General features: G+C 48.4%; 1 protein-coding gene across 1 annotated transcript; it reads right to left on the bottom strand.

Annotated features, from left to right (window-relative positions):
* Nucleotides 1-16,517: 16,517 nt before the first annotated feature.
* Nucleotides 16,518-18,592, bottom strand: LOC109743976 (CASP-like protein 2A1). The gene is made up of 3 exons (XM_020303069.4): nt 18,082-18,592; nt 17,842-17,959; nt 16,518-17,168 (listed from the first exon to the last, which is right to left on the bottom strand). Exons 1-3 carry the CDS (start codon nt 18,309-18,311, stop codon nt 16,893-16,895), a joined length of 624 nt encoding a protein of 207 aa, XP_020158658.1. The 5' UTR covers nt 18,312-18,592; the 3' UTR covers nt 16,518-16,892.
* Nucleotides 18,593-19,490: the final 898 nt, after the last annotated feature.

Below are 19,490 nucleotides of genomic sequence, written 5' to 3'. Positions count from 1 at the left end.
GTATTTCACCACCATGGTTATACCCGAAGCCAAATCCAAGACCGTGGGCGCGAACGTCACCGCGAAAAATGAGCCATGGGTACTGGCTTTCCAAGTGGACCAATGCTTCTTCATTACCGACCCGTCAAAGCCCAGTCGTGTTGTCGTGAGGAGAGGCAAAAGGAAGATCATCGGAATGGATGGAGTCACCAATGAGCAAGACTTCGACAAGTACGGCGACCCGAAGATGGAACATGACGACGACGATGAAGTATCAGCATACACCACAAGAAGAAGCAGGACCACCCTACCTAAAGGACGTCCGTTCAAGAGAAGAACTCCATTTACGAAAAATAAGGGCAAGAAGATTGTGAACAGATAGCTAGCTAAGATCGATTGTATTTAAATTGTAGCCTTCATTTCTCGATTGTATTTCATGGGCACTTTTTGAACTCATGAATATTTTCAAATTTCATGGGCACTTTTTGAATTCATGAATATTTTTTTCAAATTTGATGATATTTTTTGACCCACCGCACCCTCCCCCGCTTCACCGCCGCCGCCGACCCCCCGCACCCTCCCCGGCCCGCTCCACCGCCGCCGATCGAGCACCCCCCGCACCCTCCCCCGCCCACCGCCGCCGACGACCCACCGCACCCTCCTCCGCTCCACCGCCGCCGCCGACCCCCCGCACCCTCCCTGACCCGCTCCACCGCCGCCGAGCACCCACCGCACCCTCCCCCGCCGCCGCCGATCCCCCGCATCCTCCCCAGCCCGCTCCACCGCCGCCGATCCCCCGCACCCTCCCCAGCCCGCTCCACCGGCGCCGAGCACCGCCGCCAAGCACCCCCATTTGATGATATTTTCAAATAACAAATTTGATGATATTTTTTCATATTCATAAAAAAATTATTACTGTTTTTATAAAAAAATATTACTGTTTTTATAAAAAAATATTAAAAACATACTAATGGCGCACCGCTCGGGTGGTGCGCCATTGATATCTAAAAAAAATTCTAATGGCGCACCGCTAGGGGGTGCGCCATTAGTAATCTTCCCCCCTAGCTCTAACTCGCCCGACCCCTTCGTCCCTCCCTCTCGCCAGATCCACTTCCCCCCCCGCACGCTGCCCCGACCCATGACGCCGCCGCCCCCGCGCCCCCCACCACTGCAGCTCCGCCATCGCCGACACCTCCGCGACCTCGCTGTCATCGACAGCCTCCCCGCGTCGGCCCCTGCCCTGCGCCGCCTCTACCTCAGTCCGGGCACGGGGTGCAGGACGACGACCGCCGCCGACCCGCGAAGCACGTGGCCGCCGCCCTCCCCACGACCAACCGAGGCGCCCAGGAGGACCGCCGCCGTCTTCCTCTTCGACTACGAGGACCCGGACGAGCTCAGACGCCCTCGAGCCATCCCTTCGACGCCGCCGCCACCGCCGACCCCGACCCCAACCCCGACCCCGACCCCTCCGGCGACCGGCCGCGCCCGCCCAGGTACCTCTCCTCCTTCCTCCTTCCTCCCTCCCGAGGTTAAGTCAGTTTCCCCTCTCTACAACTTTGTCTGCCTCCAGAAAATTGAAAACCGAACACAAAATTCAGTGATAGTTTCAGACCATCCGGAGTCACAAATCATAAAATAGACTTTGTTGGAATTCGTTGATTGCATGAGAACTGAATTTATGTTAATTAGTCAGAAGTCATAGCATTATGCAAAGAAACTTTGCCGAAATTGGAGCAGCTCTCTTATGAAGTTCTGATGAAGGGCAGCAAAAACTCTGCATTCAGTTTTCAGTCATAGGAAAACAAAGTTATCCACAAAGTGTTTTTCTGTTTAACATTTTGATGGATGATGGAATACAATTGTTACAGTACAGTCAGAATTGTGTATGATTGTGCCTAAAGTAGATAATCTAAAGATACAGACAAAATAATTAGGGGAGCATGTGTGAATCTCTGACAGCATACAAACTAAGATTCAATTAAGACTAATTAACTGCATTTGATGTCACTATATTCTCTGAATAACTTCAGTTATGATCTGTACTGGAAAACTTCAGTTAACACTCATTTTTCAGTTAACTCCTTATAGTTCAGATCATATTTTGATTGTCAATAATAGTGGACTTTTAAGGCTTTTTTAGAGGCAATACTAGTGGATTTTAGGCTTTTTTACAGGCAATAATAGTGGAATTTTAGGCTTTTTTTGGAGGAGTGTGTTTCATGCTGGCCTACAGTGATGAATTAGTCAGAGGATTGTGCCAAAGTTATCCATTGTATCTATTTGCTTGTCCTTCAAATAGGGGCAAGACTGTTACAGAAAAATTACTTGCAAGCATATTGTGATTTACTTGCAAGCATATTGTGCCTTAGTTACAGAAAAATTACTTGCAAGCATATTGTAACTATTTTCACTCTGTCCTGAAGGTTTTTGACTACAGAATCTGTGGTGACCCACACTCTGTTGGTTCACAGGGTGCTAGAGCTGCACTTAACTTGCTAAAATCATCCCCTTGTTCTTACTGGTTATAGAAATTCATTGCTTGTCCTATGTTTTCTGTCAGGGTATTGTTCAGGAAGCTTGCTTGAGTTTGTGTCCTTTAATTTGTAAATCTACAGTTCTAGCCACATTTAGGATAAGTTGTTGTATATACTGTCATAAGGTTCATCAAGAACAGGGCATCAACAGGCATGGATTAAGTTGTTTCTTTGCTGTAACATACTATATATCACTCCACAATGAAATACAATACATATTGATGTGCTTTGTAAAACTTGTTCATGTACTGAACTACTAATGCCTGGTGATGCTCTGAATTACTTGTTATGCCTCTGAATTACTTGTGATCACATTGAGAAAGACTTGTAAAGATGATGATCATCTTTTACAGAAAACAATTTCTGTAAACACGTCAGTAACTTTGCTAGTTTGCTGGGGTTTGTCTCCGACCATCGTGTCGTGATGATTTTGCAGGTACCCCGAGAGGCCCTTGAGTTTGCTGGAATGTCGATTAACTTCCGTTCCGGCAAATTCGGGTACTCCATATGTCCTATTTTCAGCAAAGGTCATGCTGAAATTTTCCGTGAATTTTAGCATGACTTTGCTAAAAATAGGACATATGGGGTACTTGTGACTAATGCATGGGCCGGGGTCTTAGTACTTAATTAAGTAGGATCAACTGCCCCTTTATTCTTGCTGCATTAAACCATAGGTGGCAATAGAGCCAAGTGATTAGGCCCAACTTAGAATTCTCCTTCCCAGCTTAGCTTTTAGGGTGCCTTGGCATCGACAAACCCTAAATTATAAAACCTTGGCTTTTAGGGTGCCTCGGTGTCGATAAGAACCTAAATGATGAAAGCTTAGGCTTTTAGGGTGCCTCGGCGTCGACAAACCCTAAATGATAAAAGCTTAGCTTTTAGGATGCCTCGGTGTCGACAAACCCTAAATGATGAGACCATGATCTTGTTCCTTGACAATAACCAACTTTTTGACCAAACTTTTTTCCTATTTAGAGCGAAACATGGCCCACAATGATGAGGCCGGCGGTTCGGGCGGCAAGCAATTCTGGGAGCTGTCCCAGGAGCTGGAGGAAGAACCTCACCGCTATGAGGACGCCGCGGAAGACACCGATCCTGACTACACAACCCCTAGTGGCGTCGGGGATGACACCACTGATGGTGCCGCCGAGGATGCCACCACTGATGATGGCGGCACACGCACAGATGGCAGCCAACCGAAGAGGCAACGGAAGGACCGGTGCCCGAGCGTGCTCGGCACCTTCAAGGAGGAATTTACTGAAGTGAACTCCGACGGGCATCCAACGGCGCCCAAAGAATTAGTCAAGGGGTACTCGGTTCAGCTCGGGTGCATTCTCCGGAGCACCGTCTCGATCAACACCGAGAACCTAAGGCATAAGGACCGAGGGAATTTGCGCAGCCTCCTCTTCACGAAGCTGCACGAACGATACAAGTTCCCTGCTCACTTTGCAAACACACGCCTCTCAGGGAATAAAGTGAACAGTGCCGCCCTCACGAGGATGAGCACGGCCCTGTCTACTTGGAGAAGCACGGTGAAGGCAATGATTGAAAAAGGTGATAGTTATGAGAAGATCAAGGCGAAATATCCTTTGATCGGCGAAGATGACTACAAGGAGTTCAAGATCAAGTGCGAGAGCAGCGCAACCTCCGAATCAAGTCAGTGGGGGGAAGAAATGCGGCAGTTGAACTTAGGGGTCCACCAACTCGGTCCCGGCGGTTACACAGTGGCGGAGCCTATATGGGACAAGGAGGACGCGGAGCGTGCCGAGCAAGGCCTACCGCCCCGCTTCGAGAAATACCGTGACAAGCAGACCAGGAACTTTGTCAGGGCCCGGTACAAGGAGGAACCGGTAACAAAGGAGCTTACCACGGATCCGAAGACCAGGGCGCTTGAGCTTGTTCTGGTAAGGAATACACCCCCGCGTAATTAGCTCCATATGGTTGCATTCTAATTAATGAAGCCAAATTTCTAAATGGTTCACATTCCTTCCGCGGGAGGCTGAAAGAAGTAGCGCGGGGTTGTCTCAGAGCTCCCCTTTCGACACCCCTTTAAATAGGGCGTTGAACGTAATGAAAAACAAGGATAAGCTCAGTAAGCCGTCGTCAGCTGGTCGTGTGGCCGACAAAGGCTTGTCCAGAAAATGGTCGTCATACTATACCGCTGGTGGGCGAAAGGAGAAAAAGACCAGCTCGGAAAGCCAGTCACGCGAGGTTCAAGAACTCATGGCACAAGTGGTGCGGATTCCGGAGATTGTCCAAGAGCAAGTGCAACAACAACTGGGAACGACGCTCACCGCCATGGTGCCTACCTTGATTCAGGGGCTGACGACGTGGATTGCGGGCGGCCAACAGGGGCCTCCCCCGGTTCCCAGCTTCACGGCCAGCAACTCGCACAACGCGCAGGCGGCGCCATTGGTGTCTCCGGCGGAGGCGGTATTCGTGTCTCCGGCGCCGGCACGGGCATTGGAGCTTAATGCACCCGGGTGTACACCGGCCGGCACCTCGCCAGCAAGCGGCCCCTCCGTCAGTTGCACGCCCGCCGTTGGCGGTGCCTCGGCATTAGCCGAGCTCGACGGCATCACGGTAACTAAGCCTCTCGGCCGATGACTTCATCTCCTTGCCTTTGACTGGGCATCCCTGACGCCCTACATGTTTTCGCAGGGTGCCGCCAACGTTCCTTGCACTCTCCTGCACTTCGTGGGCGGCGAGTTGGTCGATGTCGCCAAGGGCAGAATCGTTCAACCGGGCAACCGTGTGTTCCACGGTAATCCGATGCCACCCACCTTGTATAGGGTTGAACTGGTTCGGGTGCTGCCAGGCTACGACGAGTTGTTACCTCCGATTCGTCCCGGTGGGGCCGACGAAGATGATGTGATGACCCTCAGCGCCTGCGTAAGCTGGCCCCTGCTTTGGCCAAAGAGCCAGATTCGTTTGGGGGCGGGGGACACCACCCCACAGACAAGACCGCCAGTCGTGCCAGCGCCAAGCCATGGCAAGAACGCCGCAACGCTATCGGACATGCCGGACATCCCTGTGGCACAGGATCCGGACATGCATATGGCACAGGATCCGGACGACGACGGTACATTTACCAACGTCGATAAGTACTTTGCCGAACATGGGTACGGTGACGAGTTCTGCGGGCCTCCTTCTCAAGAACCCAACCCTGAAAAAGACGACTGCGATATAGCTGGTACGGTGGAGAAACCCAATTGCAACAGGCGTCGTCTGGCGTTCAGTTCTCAGGAGACGCCTCCAGCTACCGCCTTCACCGAGCCTCAGATAGCTGAGGTGCGAAATATTATCAGCCCCAACACGCTCAAGAAGGCGGTCTGTGAGCAGAACTCGATCCCATTACAGCTGGTCAAGAAGAAGGGACGGAAACGAAAGACTAACAAGGGCGCCGGTGCGAGCCAGCCGGCACCGAGTACGATCCGTGCTCAGGACGGGCCACCTTCACCTAAGGATATCTCGAGGAGGGTGCATGTGGCGGGTAGGGCGATGCTACCGAAAAATATGCTCAATGCTTCAACCGGTGTTATGCGGAGTCTGCATGACAGTGTTCTTTCTTTGGAGAAGCGGCGTCTCAGAGAGAATGATGTGGCATACCCGGTTTTCGTGGCCAAGGTGCCAAAGGGCAAGGGCTTTGTGGATAGCGCCGTCGGGGGTACGATCGTCCTGCGGTTTGATGACATCTTTGCTATGTTTAACCTTCATCCGCTGCACTACACCTTCGTTCGGCTGTTTTCGCTGAGTATGGAGATGCGGATCATTAGAGACAAGACCCCGGACATTGTGATAGTCGACCACTTCTACATGCGTGCCAAGATCTTGGGCAGCGCTGGGGACCGGCAAGTCGCGAGTTCACACCTCGAAGGCGTCATTCTGGCAAACCCAGATAAGGATAACTTCCTCGTGCCTTACTTTCCCGAGTAAGTCATCCCCTAACCGCCCCGTAACATATGATTTCTTAGATTTTGATCGTTCTTTTTTTTCTAACATTCAGTGTTCTGTGCAGTGACACACATTGCACACTCATCCTCTTAAGCCCGAAATATTCCATGGCCACGTATTTCGACCCGGACCGTGACTCCAAGATAGACTACACAAATATCAAGAAAGTTCTTGATGATGCTCTCCCCGGCTACGCCGCATCTGGAGGCACCTTTAAGAGGCCAGTTCGTAGGTACGGCAGGCACGTGTTCACCCACAATATGACGTTCCCCTGCGTCAAGCAGCCGCCTGGCGGTCAGAAGGATGCCTACTACGCCCTCCATCACATGCGGGCGATCATACAGGACCATAATCACCTTCTCCTACCAAATAATTTCAAAGATTGGGCCGCAAGCTTGGCGGCAATCCAGGACGCGGACATCCGACAAGAATTCTTTCGCATCCAGTCGGAGTTTGCAGAAATCATCCATCAAGATGTCCTTCGTACCTCGGGGCAGTTCTACCTCAAATATCAACCGTCCAACAATGAGATAGACACAACGCTACAAATGCAGGCTGACAACGCCCGTGACTTCATGACCATCACGAAAGACGGCGGCTTCATCCACGCTCCAGTCCCATGAGTCAAGTCGAAAGTAGTGATGCTATGTGTAGTTCTGATACATCGATTAGCTCATGTTGTAATTAAACTTTAGTGAACTTGTATGTCTCTTTGGTTTGGACAGTCGTTCAACTTAGATGTAATCGATGCTATTTATTAGTAGGACCATGAATCGTGCTATTAATGTCGTGCTTTTCTCTTCCGATCCTTTTGTTGCATACTTATATATTGCTTATGTATTGTCTGTTGTTTGGCTAGTGCATAGAGATGCCGTCGTATGTCGTGTACAAGGGTAAGGTTCCCGGAGTCTACGACGACTGGGAGGAGTGTCGGAGACAGGTTCACCGTTTCAGCGGTAACAGTTACAAAGGGTACACCACTAGGGCGGAGGCGGAATCTAGATACGCATGCTATCTAGCGGGAGAGAGGAGGGAGCGTTGGAGGAACCGGATGAAGACCAGTTTCATCACGATGATGCTCATCGTGATGACCGCAGCTCTCTTCTATGTGATGGTAGTTTAGATGATCGATATCGACTTGTAATGTGAAGACAAACACGCTACTCGCGGTCTCGAGACTTGTAATGTTCTATCTTTGTTCGGTCTTTTGAATTCAGAGACTAATATGATGAATTGTATTCGGAGACTAATCTTCTATTGTATTCGATGAATCTGCTGTTATTGTGTGGTGCTGTCTATATTCTGTCCAATAATATATTTTGTAACCTGTGCAAATATCAGAAAAGAAAAAAGTAATCCCTAATATTCATACTAATGGCGCATCACCCCAACGTGCGCCATTAGTATGCCAAAGGATACTAATGGCGCATCACCCCACAGTGCGCCATTAGTATGGCAAAGCACATGTGTAAATATCGCCCCCTGGGAGGCACACTAATGGCGCATGTTCGTCTATACTAATGGTGCACGGCGTGATGCGCCATTAGTATACCAGATACTAATGGCGCACCAGTGGTGCGCCATTAGTATTTAATACTAGTGGCGTGGTACTAGTGGCACACCAGTAGTGCGCCATTAGTAGGCAAAACTGGTGCGCCACTAGTAGGCCTTTTCCTAGTAGTGGAACTCTAACTGTGTAACACCCCGGATGTAACTTTCCATATTTGTAACTCCAACTCTTGCCATTTTCGGCTATGTGTTATGATATTCCCTTCGTGGTCGGGTTTTGTTTGTCGTTTTGCATTTTGTTCATGTCATGCATCTCATATCATGTCATCATGTGCATTGCATTTGCATACGTGTTCGTCTCTTGCATCCGAGCATTTTCCCCGTTGTCCGTTTTGCAATCCGGCACTCCCACCTCCTCCGGCGCACCCCTCTTGTTTCGTTTCGTGAGTGGGTGTTGAACATCCTTGGAATGGACCGAGGCTTGCCAAGTGGCCTTGGTATACCACCGGTAGACCACCTGTCAAGTTTCGTGCCATTTGGAGGTCGTTTGGTACTCCAACGGTTAACCGGGTAACCGCAAAGTCCTTTTGTGTGTTGCAGCAAAAAACCCCTCCAAATAGCCCAAAACCCCTCTAAGTCACTTCCATGCTCTAGGTCGTTCGATCACGATCGTGTGGGCGAAAACCGCACTCCGTTTGGAGTCTCCTAGCTCCCTATGCCTATATATATACACCTCCCCCTCTGAAATATTCGCGGTGCAAACCCTAGCAAATTCGCCCGCCGCCACCGGACGTGTCCACCGCCGCCGGACGAAAACCCCGCCGCCGCCGCAGCCAACGGGACGCCGCCACGTCAGCGCCCCGCCGCCCGTACGCCCGCGGCCCGGCGAGCCTGCAGCCGGCCCCCGTGGCCCGGTCGTGCGCCCCGCCGGCCCGTCTCCTCCTCCGCGCCCCGCCGCCTCGGCCGCGCGCGCCGCCGTCTTCCTCCGACGCCGCCGCCCTCCTCCCCGCGCGCGCGCCTCCTCCCCGCGGCCACCCGTCGCCTCCGCCGCCCTCGTCGCCGGTGCCGCCCCTCGCCGGCGTCTCCCTCCTCCTCTCCGGCGCCTCGCCGGCGCCCTCCTCCCGCCACTGCTCCGGCGAGCTTCGGCCCGAGCTTGAGCAGCCCGAGCCGATCCAGATCGGGTCAACGCCGACGGTTGACTCTCTCCCCTCTCTCAAAATCCTCCAAGTCCCAGTACTTTTGCAATAGATGCTCCTGTTCATCGCATCATAACTCTCTGCATATAGCTCCGTTTCGTGCGTGTAATATATTGAAATGTTCGTCTCGAGATGCTCTTAATTTTGTTCCATCGCACCATGTTCATTTGAGTCCATCTTGATGCCCAAATCTCTGGTGCAAGAGTGCTAGTTGTTGTTATCTGCTGTTACTTATCAGAACTTGAGGAATTTTTATTTTTGTTGCATTTAATGTGTGCATCTTATGGGCATGAGCTCTACATGTGTTTTGATGTATGCCATATCATCTTTACAGAGTTGTATGCCATGTATTTTTGTGATCTCTGTGGTGACTAGCACAAGCATGCAAACTAGGCTTCGTGATGTTTCTGATTTCAGAGATTTAGTAGTTTTACCAAGTCTGTGACTGCTGTTATTTTGTTGCTATGTATCCATGTGTCTACAGAGAGATCCATGCTTATTTTGGTGATGTTCTGTAAGGATGTTTTGTAGATATTGTTGTAGTTGATCCATCCATGCCCTTGTTTGCAATTATGGAGTGCCATAGAATGACTCAATATTGCTCTACTTTTGATATAAAATATTTCTGGCAGATTGTTTACGTGTTATTCAATTTTGCCAAGCTTGTTGTAGTTGTTCCTTTCATGCTATGTATTTGCTCTTGCCATGGATAGCTTCATAAACATGCCATCTTGCTGTAGGTATGCTTGTTTTGTCATGAATTGCTTTGTGGTGAGTGCATCAAGCTCACAAAGATGCCCTCATAATGTCTGTTTCTGTCATCCTCTGTTTTCTGCTAAGTCTGAAACCTGTTAACGAAACTTGCTATGTTTACATGGGTGCCATCATATTTCTGTCCCTTTTTGGCTCATGGTCAGTAAGGGACTTTTGTTCTATGCATTTAGTAGATGCATTCCATGCCTTGTTTTGCTATGTTAAGTTCCTGTAGTATGTTGATTTTGTGCTCTGAACATTGCTACCTGATGCTGTTTCAGCCATGTCCAGTAATTTCACCAAGTCTGTGAACCTGATATCTTTTGCACTTTTGCCATGCCTGTTTGAACCTGCTGTGGTGTGATCTAGCCGTAGCTCAGTGTTCATCTTTTGTCAAGCATCCCCTGTAGATTACTGCCATATATTTTGTTGCTATGTTGTAGTGTTGTAGCATAGTTACTTGATGTATTTTAAGTGCTATCATGCTGTTAATCGCAGATTCGTGTCATTCTTGTTTTGCTTGCCATTTGCAAACCGTGCATCCGTTTCGGTGATCTTTATATCGATTTCAACCGAAATCATCTCATCTTTCTAGTGGCATGCTTGGTTTGCCAAGTTACTGCCTTGTTCATCATTTTTCTTCCGGAGCACGCATATGCATCGCATATCACATCTTGCATGTCATTCATGCTTTGCATCATGTTGCTTGTGCATTTCCCGTGATTGATTGTGGTTTCGTTGCTTGTGTTCTTGTTTTGGGTAGAGCCGGGACACGAGTTCGTGAACGAGGAACTTGTTGAGTACGCTTACGAGGATCAAGCTTTCGACAACTCTGAGAACCTTGCAGGCAAGATGACCATACCCTCGAAATCACTTCTATCTTTGCTTTGCTAGTTGTTCGTTCTATTGCCATGTTGCGCTACCTACCACTTGCTATATCATGCCTCCCATATTGACATGTCAAGCCTCTAACCATCCTTTCCGAGCAAACCGTTGTTTGGCTAAGTTACCGCTTTTGCTCAGCCCTTCTTATAGCGTTGTTAGTTGCAGGTGAAGTTGAAGTTGGTTCCATGTTGGAACATGGATATTTTGGAATATCACAATATCTCTTATTTAATTAATGCATCTATATATTTGGTAAAGGGTGGAAGGCTCGGCCTTATGCCTGGTGTTTTGTTCCACTCTTGCCGCCCTAGTTTCCGTCATACCGGTATTATGTTCCTTGAGTTTGCGTTCCTTACGCGGTTGGGTGATTTATGGGACCCCCTTGACAGCTCGCCTTGAATAAAACTCCTCCAGCAAGGCCCAACCTTGGTTTTACCATTTGCCACCTAAGCCTTTTCCCTTGGGTTTTCGCGAGCCCGAGGGTCATCTTATTTTAACCCCCCCCGGGCCAGTGCTCCTTCGAGCGTTGGTCCGAACTGAGTAGACTGCGGGGCCCCCTCGTGGAAACTCGAGGTCTGGTTTTACTCGTAGGATATCTCATCCGGTGTGCCCTGAGAACGAGATATGTGCAACTCCTATCGGGATTTGTCGGCACATTCGGGCGGCTTTGCTGGTCTTGTTTTACCATTGTCGAAATGTCTTGTAAACCGGGATTCCGAGACTGATCGGGTCTTCCTGGGAGAAGGTTTATCCTTCGTTGACCGTGAGAGCTTATAATGGGCTAAGTTGGTACACCCCTGCAGGGTATTATCTTTCGAAAACCGTGCCCGCGGTTATGAGGCAGATGAGAATTTGTTAATGTCCGGTTGTAGAGAACTTGACACTTGACTTAATTAAAATACATCAACCGTGTGTGTAGCCGTGATGGTCTCTTCTCGGCGGAGTCCGGGAAGTGAACACGGTTTGAGTTATGCATGAACGTAAGTAGTTTCAGGATCACTTCTTGATCATTTTTAGCTTCGCGACCGTTGCGTTGCTTCTCTTCTCGCTCTCACTTGCGTATGTTAGCCACCATATATGCTTAGTGCCTGCTGCAGTTCCACTTTTTTACACCATCCTTTCCTATAAGCTTAAATAGTCTTGATCTCGCGGGTGTGAGATTGCTGAGTCCTCGTGACTCACAGATTCTACCAAAACAGTTGCAGGTGCCGACGATGCCAGTGCAGATGACGCAACCGAGCTCAAGTGGGAGTTCGATGAGGAACGTGGTCGTTACTATGTTTCTTTTCCTGATGATCAGTAGTGGAGCCCAGTTGGGACGATCGGGGATCTAGCATTTGGGGTTATCTTATTTTCATTTGGTTTTGACCGTAGTCGGTCTATGTGTGGATTTGGATGATGTATGAATTATATTTATGTATTGTGTGAAGTGGCGATTGTAAGCCAACTCTCGTTATCCCATTCTTGTTCATTACATGGGATTGTGTGAAGATGACCCTTCTTGCGACAAAACCACAGTGCGGTTATGCCTCTAAGTCGTGCCTCGACACGTGGGAGATATAGCCGCATCGTGGGCGTTACAAACTGATATGGTTAACACCATGTTAGACACATCGGGTCTTTCCAAGGAATGGTGGGGGGACGCTAATGACTGCGTGTCATGTCCTAAACCGAGTTCCCACAAAGCATAAGACCATGACTCCATTTGAGGAATGGGAAAGGAAAATATTGAAACTCTCTTACCTACGTACTTGGAGTTGTTTGGCGAAGGTCAATATACCAATTTCCAAGAAGCGCAAGCTTGGACCAAAAACCATGGATTGTGTTCTTCTGGGCTATGCTTTTCATAGCATCGGCTATAGATTTTTGATAATAAAATCTGACGTATCCGACATGCATGTTGGTACGATTATGGAGTCGAATGATGCAACTTTCTTTGAGGACATATTTCCTATGAAGGATATGTCGAGTTCATCAAATCAGGAGATACCTACTCCATCTAGTGAGGAACTCGCTGTAATTCCTGAACCCACCATTGCGATGGAACACGTTGAGAATCCTGTTGAGGGTGACAATGGAACTCCTGTGAGGAGTAAGAGACAGAGGACTGCAAAGTCTTTTGGTGATGATTTCATTGTGTACCTTGTGGATGACACACCCAGGACTATTTCAGAAGCCTATGCATCTCCTGATGCTGACTACTGGAAGGAAGCTGTTCGTAGCGAGATGGATTCCATCTTAGCTAACGGTACCTGGGAGATCACTGACCGTCCTTATGGGTGCAAACCTGTAGGATGTAAGTGGGTGTTCAAGAAGAAGCTTAGACCTGATGGTACGATTGAAAAGTACAAGGCACGGCTTGTGGCCAAGGGTTATACCCAGAAAGAAGGTGAAGACTTCTTTGATACTTACTCACCCGTGGCTAGACTGACCACAATTCCGGTGCTACTATCACTAGCTGCCTCACATGGTCTTCTCGTTCATCAAATGGACGTTAAGACGGCTTTCCTCAATGGAGAATTGAAGGAGGAAATTTACATGGATCAGCCAGATGGTTTTGTAGTACCTGGTCAGGAAGGAAAGGTGTGCAAGTTATTAAAGTCTTTATATGGCCTTAAACAAGCTCCTAAGGAGTGGCATGAGAAGTTCGAAAGAACATTAACTGCTGCCGGCTTTGTAGTAAACAATGGTGACAAGTGTGTGTGCTATCGCTATGGTGGGGGCGAAGGAGTTATTCTTTGTCTGTATGTCAACGACATATTGATCTTTGGAACCAAACTTGATTTAATCAAGGTGGTTAAGGATTTCTTATCTCGCTGTTTTGAGATGAAGGATCTAGGAGTAGCTGATGTTATCTTAAACATCAAGCTGTTGAGAGATGAGAATGGTGGAATCACACTGCTTCAGTCTCACTATGTGGAAAAGGTCTTGAGTCGTTTTGGGTATAGCGACTGCACACCTTCTCCAACTCCATATGATGCTAGTGTGTTGCTTCAAAACAATCAACGGATTGCTAGAGATCAACTGAGGTATTCTCAGATTATTGGCTCGCTTATGTATTTGGCGAGTGCCACGAGGCCTGACATCTCTTTTGCTGTGAGCAAGCTGAGTCGGTTTGTGTCAAAACCGGGAGATGATCATTGGCATGCGCTTGAGAGAGTTATGCGCTATTTGAAAGGCACCGCGAGCTATGGGATTCACTACACCGGGTATCCAAGGGTATTGGAGGGTTACAGTGACTCAAACTGGATTTTCTGATGCTGATGAGATAAAGGCCACAAGTGGTTATGTTTTTACACTTGGTGGTGGCGCTATTTTCTGGAAGTCTTGCAAGCAGACCATCTTAACGAGGTCAACTATGGAAGCAGAACTCACAGCATTGGACACTGCCACTGTTGAAGCAGAGTGGCTTCGTGAACTCTTGATGGACTTACCTATGGTTGAAAAACCAATACCCCCTATCCTGATGAACTGTGATAATCAAACTGTGATCGTCAAGATAAACAGTTCGAAGGACAATATGAAGTCCTCAAGACATGTGAAGAGGAGACTAAAATCTGTCAGAAAATTGAGGAACTCCGGAGTTATTACGTTGGATTATATCCAAACGTCGAAAAACTTGGCAGATCCCTTCACAAAGGGTCTATCACGTAATGTGATAGATAATGCATCGATGGAGATGGGTTTGAGACCCACCGCATGAGTTGTCCATAGTGATAACCCACTCTATGTGATCGGAGATCCCGTGAAGTAGAAGTGGGAGACAAGCTGTTGGTCAGCTGGGAGGAGAGTATCCCTATATTAACTATCCCACTCCGTGAAGATTCAATACTCTCCTGATCTGCATGGCGGGTTGATACTTATCTTAATGTGTTCCTAGTGGCTTATTCGGGTAAGCAGAGATGTTGTCCTGCAGAACATCTTCTGAGGAACACACCTATAAGAATTTGGCTGTTAACGTCGCAGTCTGTGAGAATTGGGTGTTCTCTAATAAATTCATGAAAAGGCCCTGGAGTACGACGTATATGCTCCACCCGCGGGGAAGCCCTGCGGCAGCCCAGTATCGGTCAAGAATTTGTGTGAAACTAGTCTCACAGAAAACTTATAGTTCAAGGCATAGTCCAATATTCAAGTTGTGATCTAGTGTAGCATAAATCTTTAAGTGGAAGTTCAACTTCACAGTCTCCACTAAGAACCGGTATATAAACAATGTTTTGGAACTAAATGATGAGATGTGCCAATGAGACTTTGTGGGGGATTGTTGGAATTTTGCTAGTAGGCCTTTGGCCCAAAGCCCAACTAAAATTCTGAAATTCTCTTGGCCCATTCATGCACACATGTGAGTGGAGTGAGTGAGGCTAAAGTTTAGTCCCACCTCATAAGTTGAGAGAGAGTTGCACCTTTTTATAAGGTGAGCTCTTCTACCACTTGTATGAGCATGACAAGAAGAGACCTACACGAGCGCTCATCCTCCTCGCTCGCCTCGCCACGCCACGCCACGCCATGCCACGCCTCGTCACGACGCGGGTTGCGGGATTGAGCCGAGGACAGAGCTATGCACGTTGTCTACATTTTTGCTGCTCGGGAAAAATTAATGAGTCATTAATTAATAATTAACGGACGCGTTAATTACTGAACTGTTTCCGATTCTTTTGGATCGTGACGACTCGGACGTGGGGTTTACTCCCACGACCTGCCCGGCCCGCACTATATAGTCAGGCAGACGTCTACCCTAGCCGTCGCCGCTTCGTATGGTTTCTCATCACCGTTCCAGATCATTGCGCCGCCAAGCAAGTCTTCTCCATCCCACCTTTCGGCGTGCACCGGCAGAAGGGACAGCAGGCCTCCGGAACCCCGCCTCTCGTGATCCTGTACGGGAGAGGGGCGATCAGGTTTTTGGGGAGCGCACTCGCGCGACTGCTGGCAGCGACGACTTCGCGAACGACGACTTCTTCCCCGACCTCGGCAACCTCATCCTCGACGACATGGGCGACAACGTCAACGCCGGCGGTGCTGCTCCCGCTGCACCGTATGTGATTCTATCCTTCCTGTTCGAGATCGTGGTAGAATTCATGTTTCTAGTATGTGCCCTAGATGTGGTCTGTTCATCTGCTATGCTAGTTCACATGCAATTCACATGATTAGTTTAATCTCTGCTGCTGTAGTCATGATTTATCTTCTGTTTATTCGGATTAAATCTCGTAGTAATTTGCTCATATTTCCAACACCATCCTGGCAGAGCACTAGGAAATCCTCAGGGAAGAACGCCTGAATGGACATATTCATCGGGCCAGTAATGTGGTAGTTTTTTGCTAGGAAATCCCTCACGCACCATCCGATCGCGGACCGCACCATCCCGGCAGAGCACTAGGAAATCCTCAGGAAGAACGCCTGAATGGACATATTCGCCGGGCCTGTAATGTGGTAGTTTTTTGCTAGGAAATCCTCAGGAATGGACATATCCGTCTGTAATGTGGTAGCTTTTTGCTATTTACTCGTTTTGTGCATTTAACTCCTCGACGCGGCCTTGTCATCTGGCGTATGCAGGTTCCACAAAAGATTTTATACACTCAGTTCCGTCTTTATTTTGTGAAATACTCCCTCCTTTGACAAATAAGATGTTCAGGATATAGACTATATACGAAAAATGAGTTGAGTGAACAAACACACGGATAAAAAGGTTAGAACATCTTATATCTTATACGTATTTGTGAACGGAAAGGGTATTGATTTTGCTTTGCTTCAAGCACCTTACAAGCAACTGAACTCCTTAAATGAGGAAGCTCATCGTAGTTACATAGATCACCTGGGTGCCTGCAACGGAACTAGGTTCTCATTTTTGGAACGCATCAATGAATCCACCACAGCCTCACAGCAGAAGATTCAAAGCTAGTACAGTGTATATAGAATCAAGTAAAAAGAAGAGAGGCAGATGCACTATATGTAGCTTGAAATTAACTATGAGCCCTTGCAGATTATTTCGTTCGCCTACACACACAGCGATACTACTACGTACGTACGTGTTTTGAGTTTTGACCCGTCATCGAGTAGCCAAGCCACAGCAGCTAGGGATCCTCTCGGCTCAGCGCGGGAAGGCAGCGATCTCGACGCCCTTGTTGCCGAGCGAGGGCATGGGTGCGTCGTAGGCGCTGAAGAGGCGGTAGGACGAGATGAGGGAGAGGAGGATGTAGCACACGACGGAGCCGAAGGTGATGGCCACCGACGTCCGGGCCTGCCTGCAGAAGCCGCCGAACACGCCGCACGCCTCGCTCCACGTCACCTCCTTGTCGCCGTTGTACGCCAGGTAGAGCAGCTCTGCCGACGCCGCGCCGGCCGCCAGGATCAGGTACGTGAACACCTGCATCCATCCACGCATATTGCGGGTTAATTAGCATGAATAAATGGCCAACTGTTTCCCGTCACTGTGCTGTGCAAGTTCTACAGTACAGGAAAGCTAGGATCTGGTGGTCGAAGTCGTTTGAATTGAGGGTGGACAAATCAATACCAATACTGACAGGTAAAATTATGTCCGGGGCAAACATTTCTGTTTCTATTACGGTCTAATTTCTCTGCTGTATAAACACTCACTCTAACTAGGAGTATCTTATTACGGGGTATGATCTTTATATGAAAATTAGTGGATGACTCCTCCAGCAGGTTTTCTAAAGCGGTTAGTTAGCTGGAATAAATCAAAAGTCTTACAAATAATTCTAGTCATAAAACCTACTGATATATATCCTCTGCTCTCCAAACTGTATACTCATGGATTTTGTACACGCATGGAATTAGTTAGCTGGAACAAATCAAAAGTCTTACAAATAATTCTAGTCATAAAACCTACTGATATATATCCTCTGCTCTCCAAACTGCATACTCATGGATTTAGTACACGCATGGAGTAGTAACGAAATCGGAAAATTGACTGAATTTTAGCTGCGCTACATAAAAAGGCTCATAATCATCATAACTAAGCTGCAAAATATTGTTCTAATCATAGGTGTGAAGGCAGAGGAGAGGAACCAGTGAATAACCTGGTCTAGGAGGAAGACGATCCAGGAGCGGGACAGCGTCGCCGGCCGCGGCACGGCAGTGTAGAACGCGGAGACCAGGGAGTAGGCCGCGCACAGCCCGTTGGCATAAACCAGGTACCTTTGATTTTGTGCCAAAAGACACAGGGACATGAATTGGTGAGGGAGCACGGCAAAGAGGGGAAATTAAGGAGCTAATGAACTCCAGGGGCGGGGGAGTCAAGATGCGAGGGAACAACGTACTTGAATCCGCCGAGGTCGGAGTAGGAGACGGTGCCGTACTCGTTGGTCTGCGTGTCGCGGAGCATGACGGCCATGGCGGCGACGCAGAGCCCCAGAGGCGCGGCGCGCAGCAGCGTCTCCAACGGACGGACCCGCGCCTCCGCGGCTGACAGGTCCCCTGCGATCAGCCCGTCCTCCCCTCCGCCGGTCGCCGGCGCCGAGATCACCTTCTCGTCCGCCATCTTCGACATCTCAACCAGCAGTCAGGGGCCAAGAGCTCAACTTCCTCTCACTCCCGGTCCCGGTCCCTCTCCTCTGCTTGCTTGCTTGCTTGAAGGAAAGGGGATCGGGACGAGGGGAGGCGCGCATTTAAGGCGTAGAGCTGCGGACGTTAGTTGGAGCGCAGCGGGGTGGCTTGAATGCGCGCAGTTAATGGCGCGGTGGCAGTGCCGTATGGGCGAGCAGAGGGCAGTGACGAGTCGAGTCGAGTCGACTGATCGGCAGCTGCGTGTTGCGTCGCGTTTGCGAATTCGCGCTATTCCCTCACTCTGCCTTGGTGTACGCTCGCGGCGGCCGCGTGTGCCACATGCGTCGCGCGACCGGCACTCCTATCCAGTGGTACTCCCACACGCATGGGGTGTTCAAAACAAGTGATTTTTGTACTACTCCAAATTTGTGACATTTACCCATATATCTATCATACTGTACAATTCAAATTTGAAGAAAAGGTTAAGAAGCAAAAATATAGACAAATCTAATATTGACATGGATATGTATATTAAGGCAAATCCTTGGGACGTGGAGTATTTGCTCACGAGCTCAAATGCTTCCTGATGAGCAGTAAAATTGTAAAAATAAATAGTAAACAAATTCTGAATCTTTTTGTGGTAAATTTTGAGCATGGTTGCAAAATTTCATCACGAATTGTCATTCGTGGCAAAAAACAAAATCAATGTTCCAAAAATGCTTAGTTTCAAAAACATTTCAGAGTTCTGTTTTTTTTTGCCACCCTTCCACGAATGTCATTTCATGCTGAAATTTGACAAGCATACAAAACATTTGTCAAAGATTACAAAAAAGTCAACTTTTTTTTTACTATTTTTTATTTTACTTTTCATCAGGGAGCATTTGAATTAAGTATTTCTCGTGATCAGAATAGGACTTCCGAAAATCCATGGCCCAATTTGAATTAAGTATTGAATTCCCCTTTTGTTTTTCGAGTTGTGCATAAAATGGGTTAAACTTGAATTTAAAGTCTTGCAAGATACTTCTCTGCCCTACAATATAAGACGTTTTTGCAAGCTTAGGGAGTACAAGATGCAAAACTGGATTGGAAGTGTAATTTGTTTTTGAAACCGCCGTGTGCACGACCATGGCACGATAGCCCTGTGGCAACCCGTTTGAGTACAGTGAATTACCACTGTATTCAG

Source organism: Aegilops tauschii, chromosome 2 (assembly GCF_002575655.3).
Source record: "Aegilops tauschii subsp. strangulata cultivar AL8/78 chromosome 2, Aet v6.0, whole genome shotgun sequence".
Taxonomy (NCBI): Eukaryota; Viridiplantae; Streptophyta; class Magnoliopsida; order Poales; family Poaceae; genus Aegilops; species Aegilops tauschii.
The sequence above is the reverse complement of the archived record's forward strand: the minus strand, read 5'-3'. Positions and strand labels throughout refer to the sequence as shown.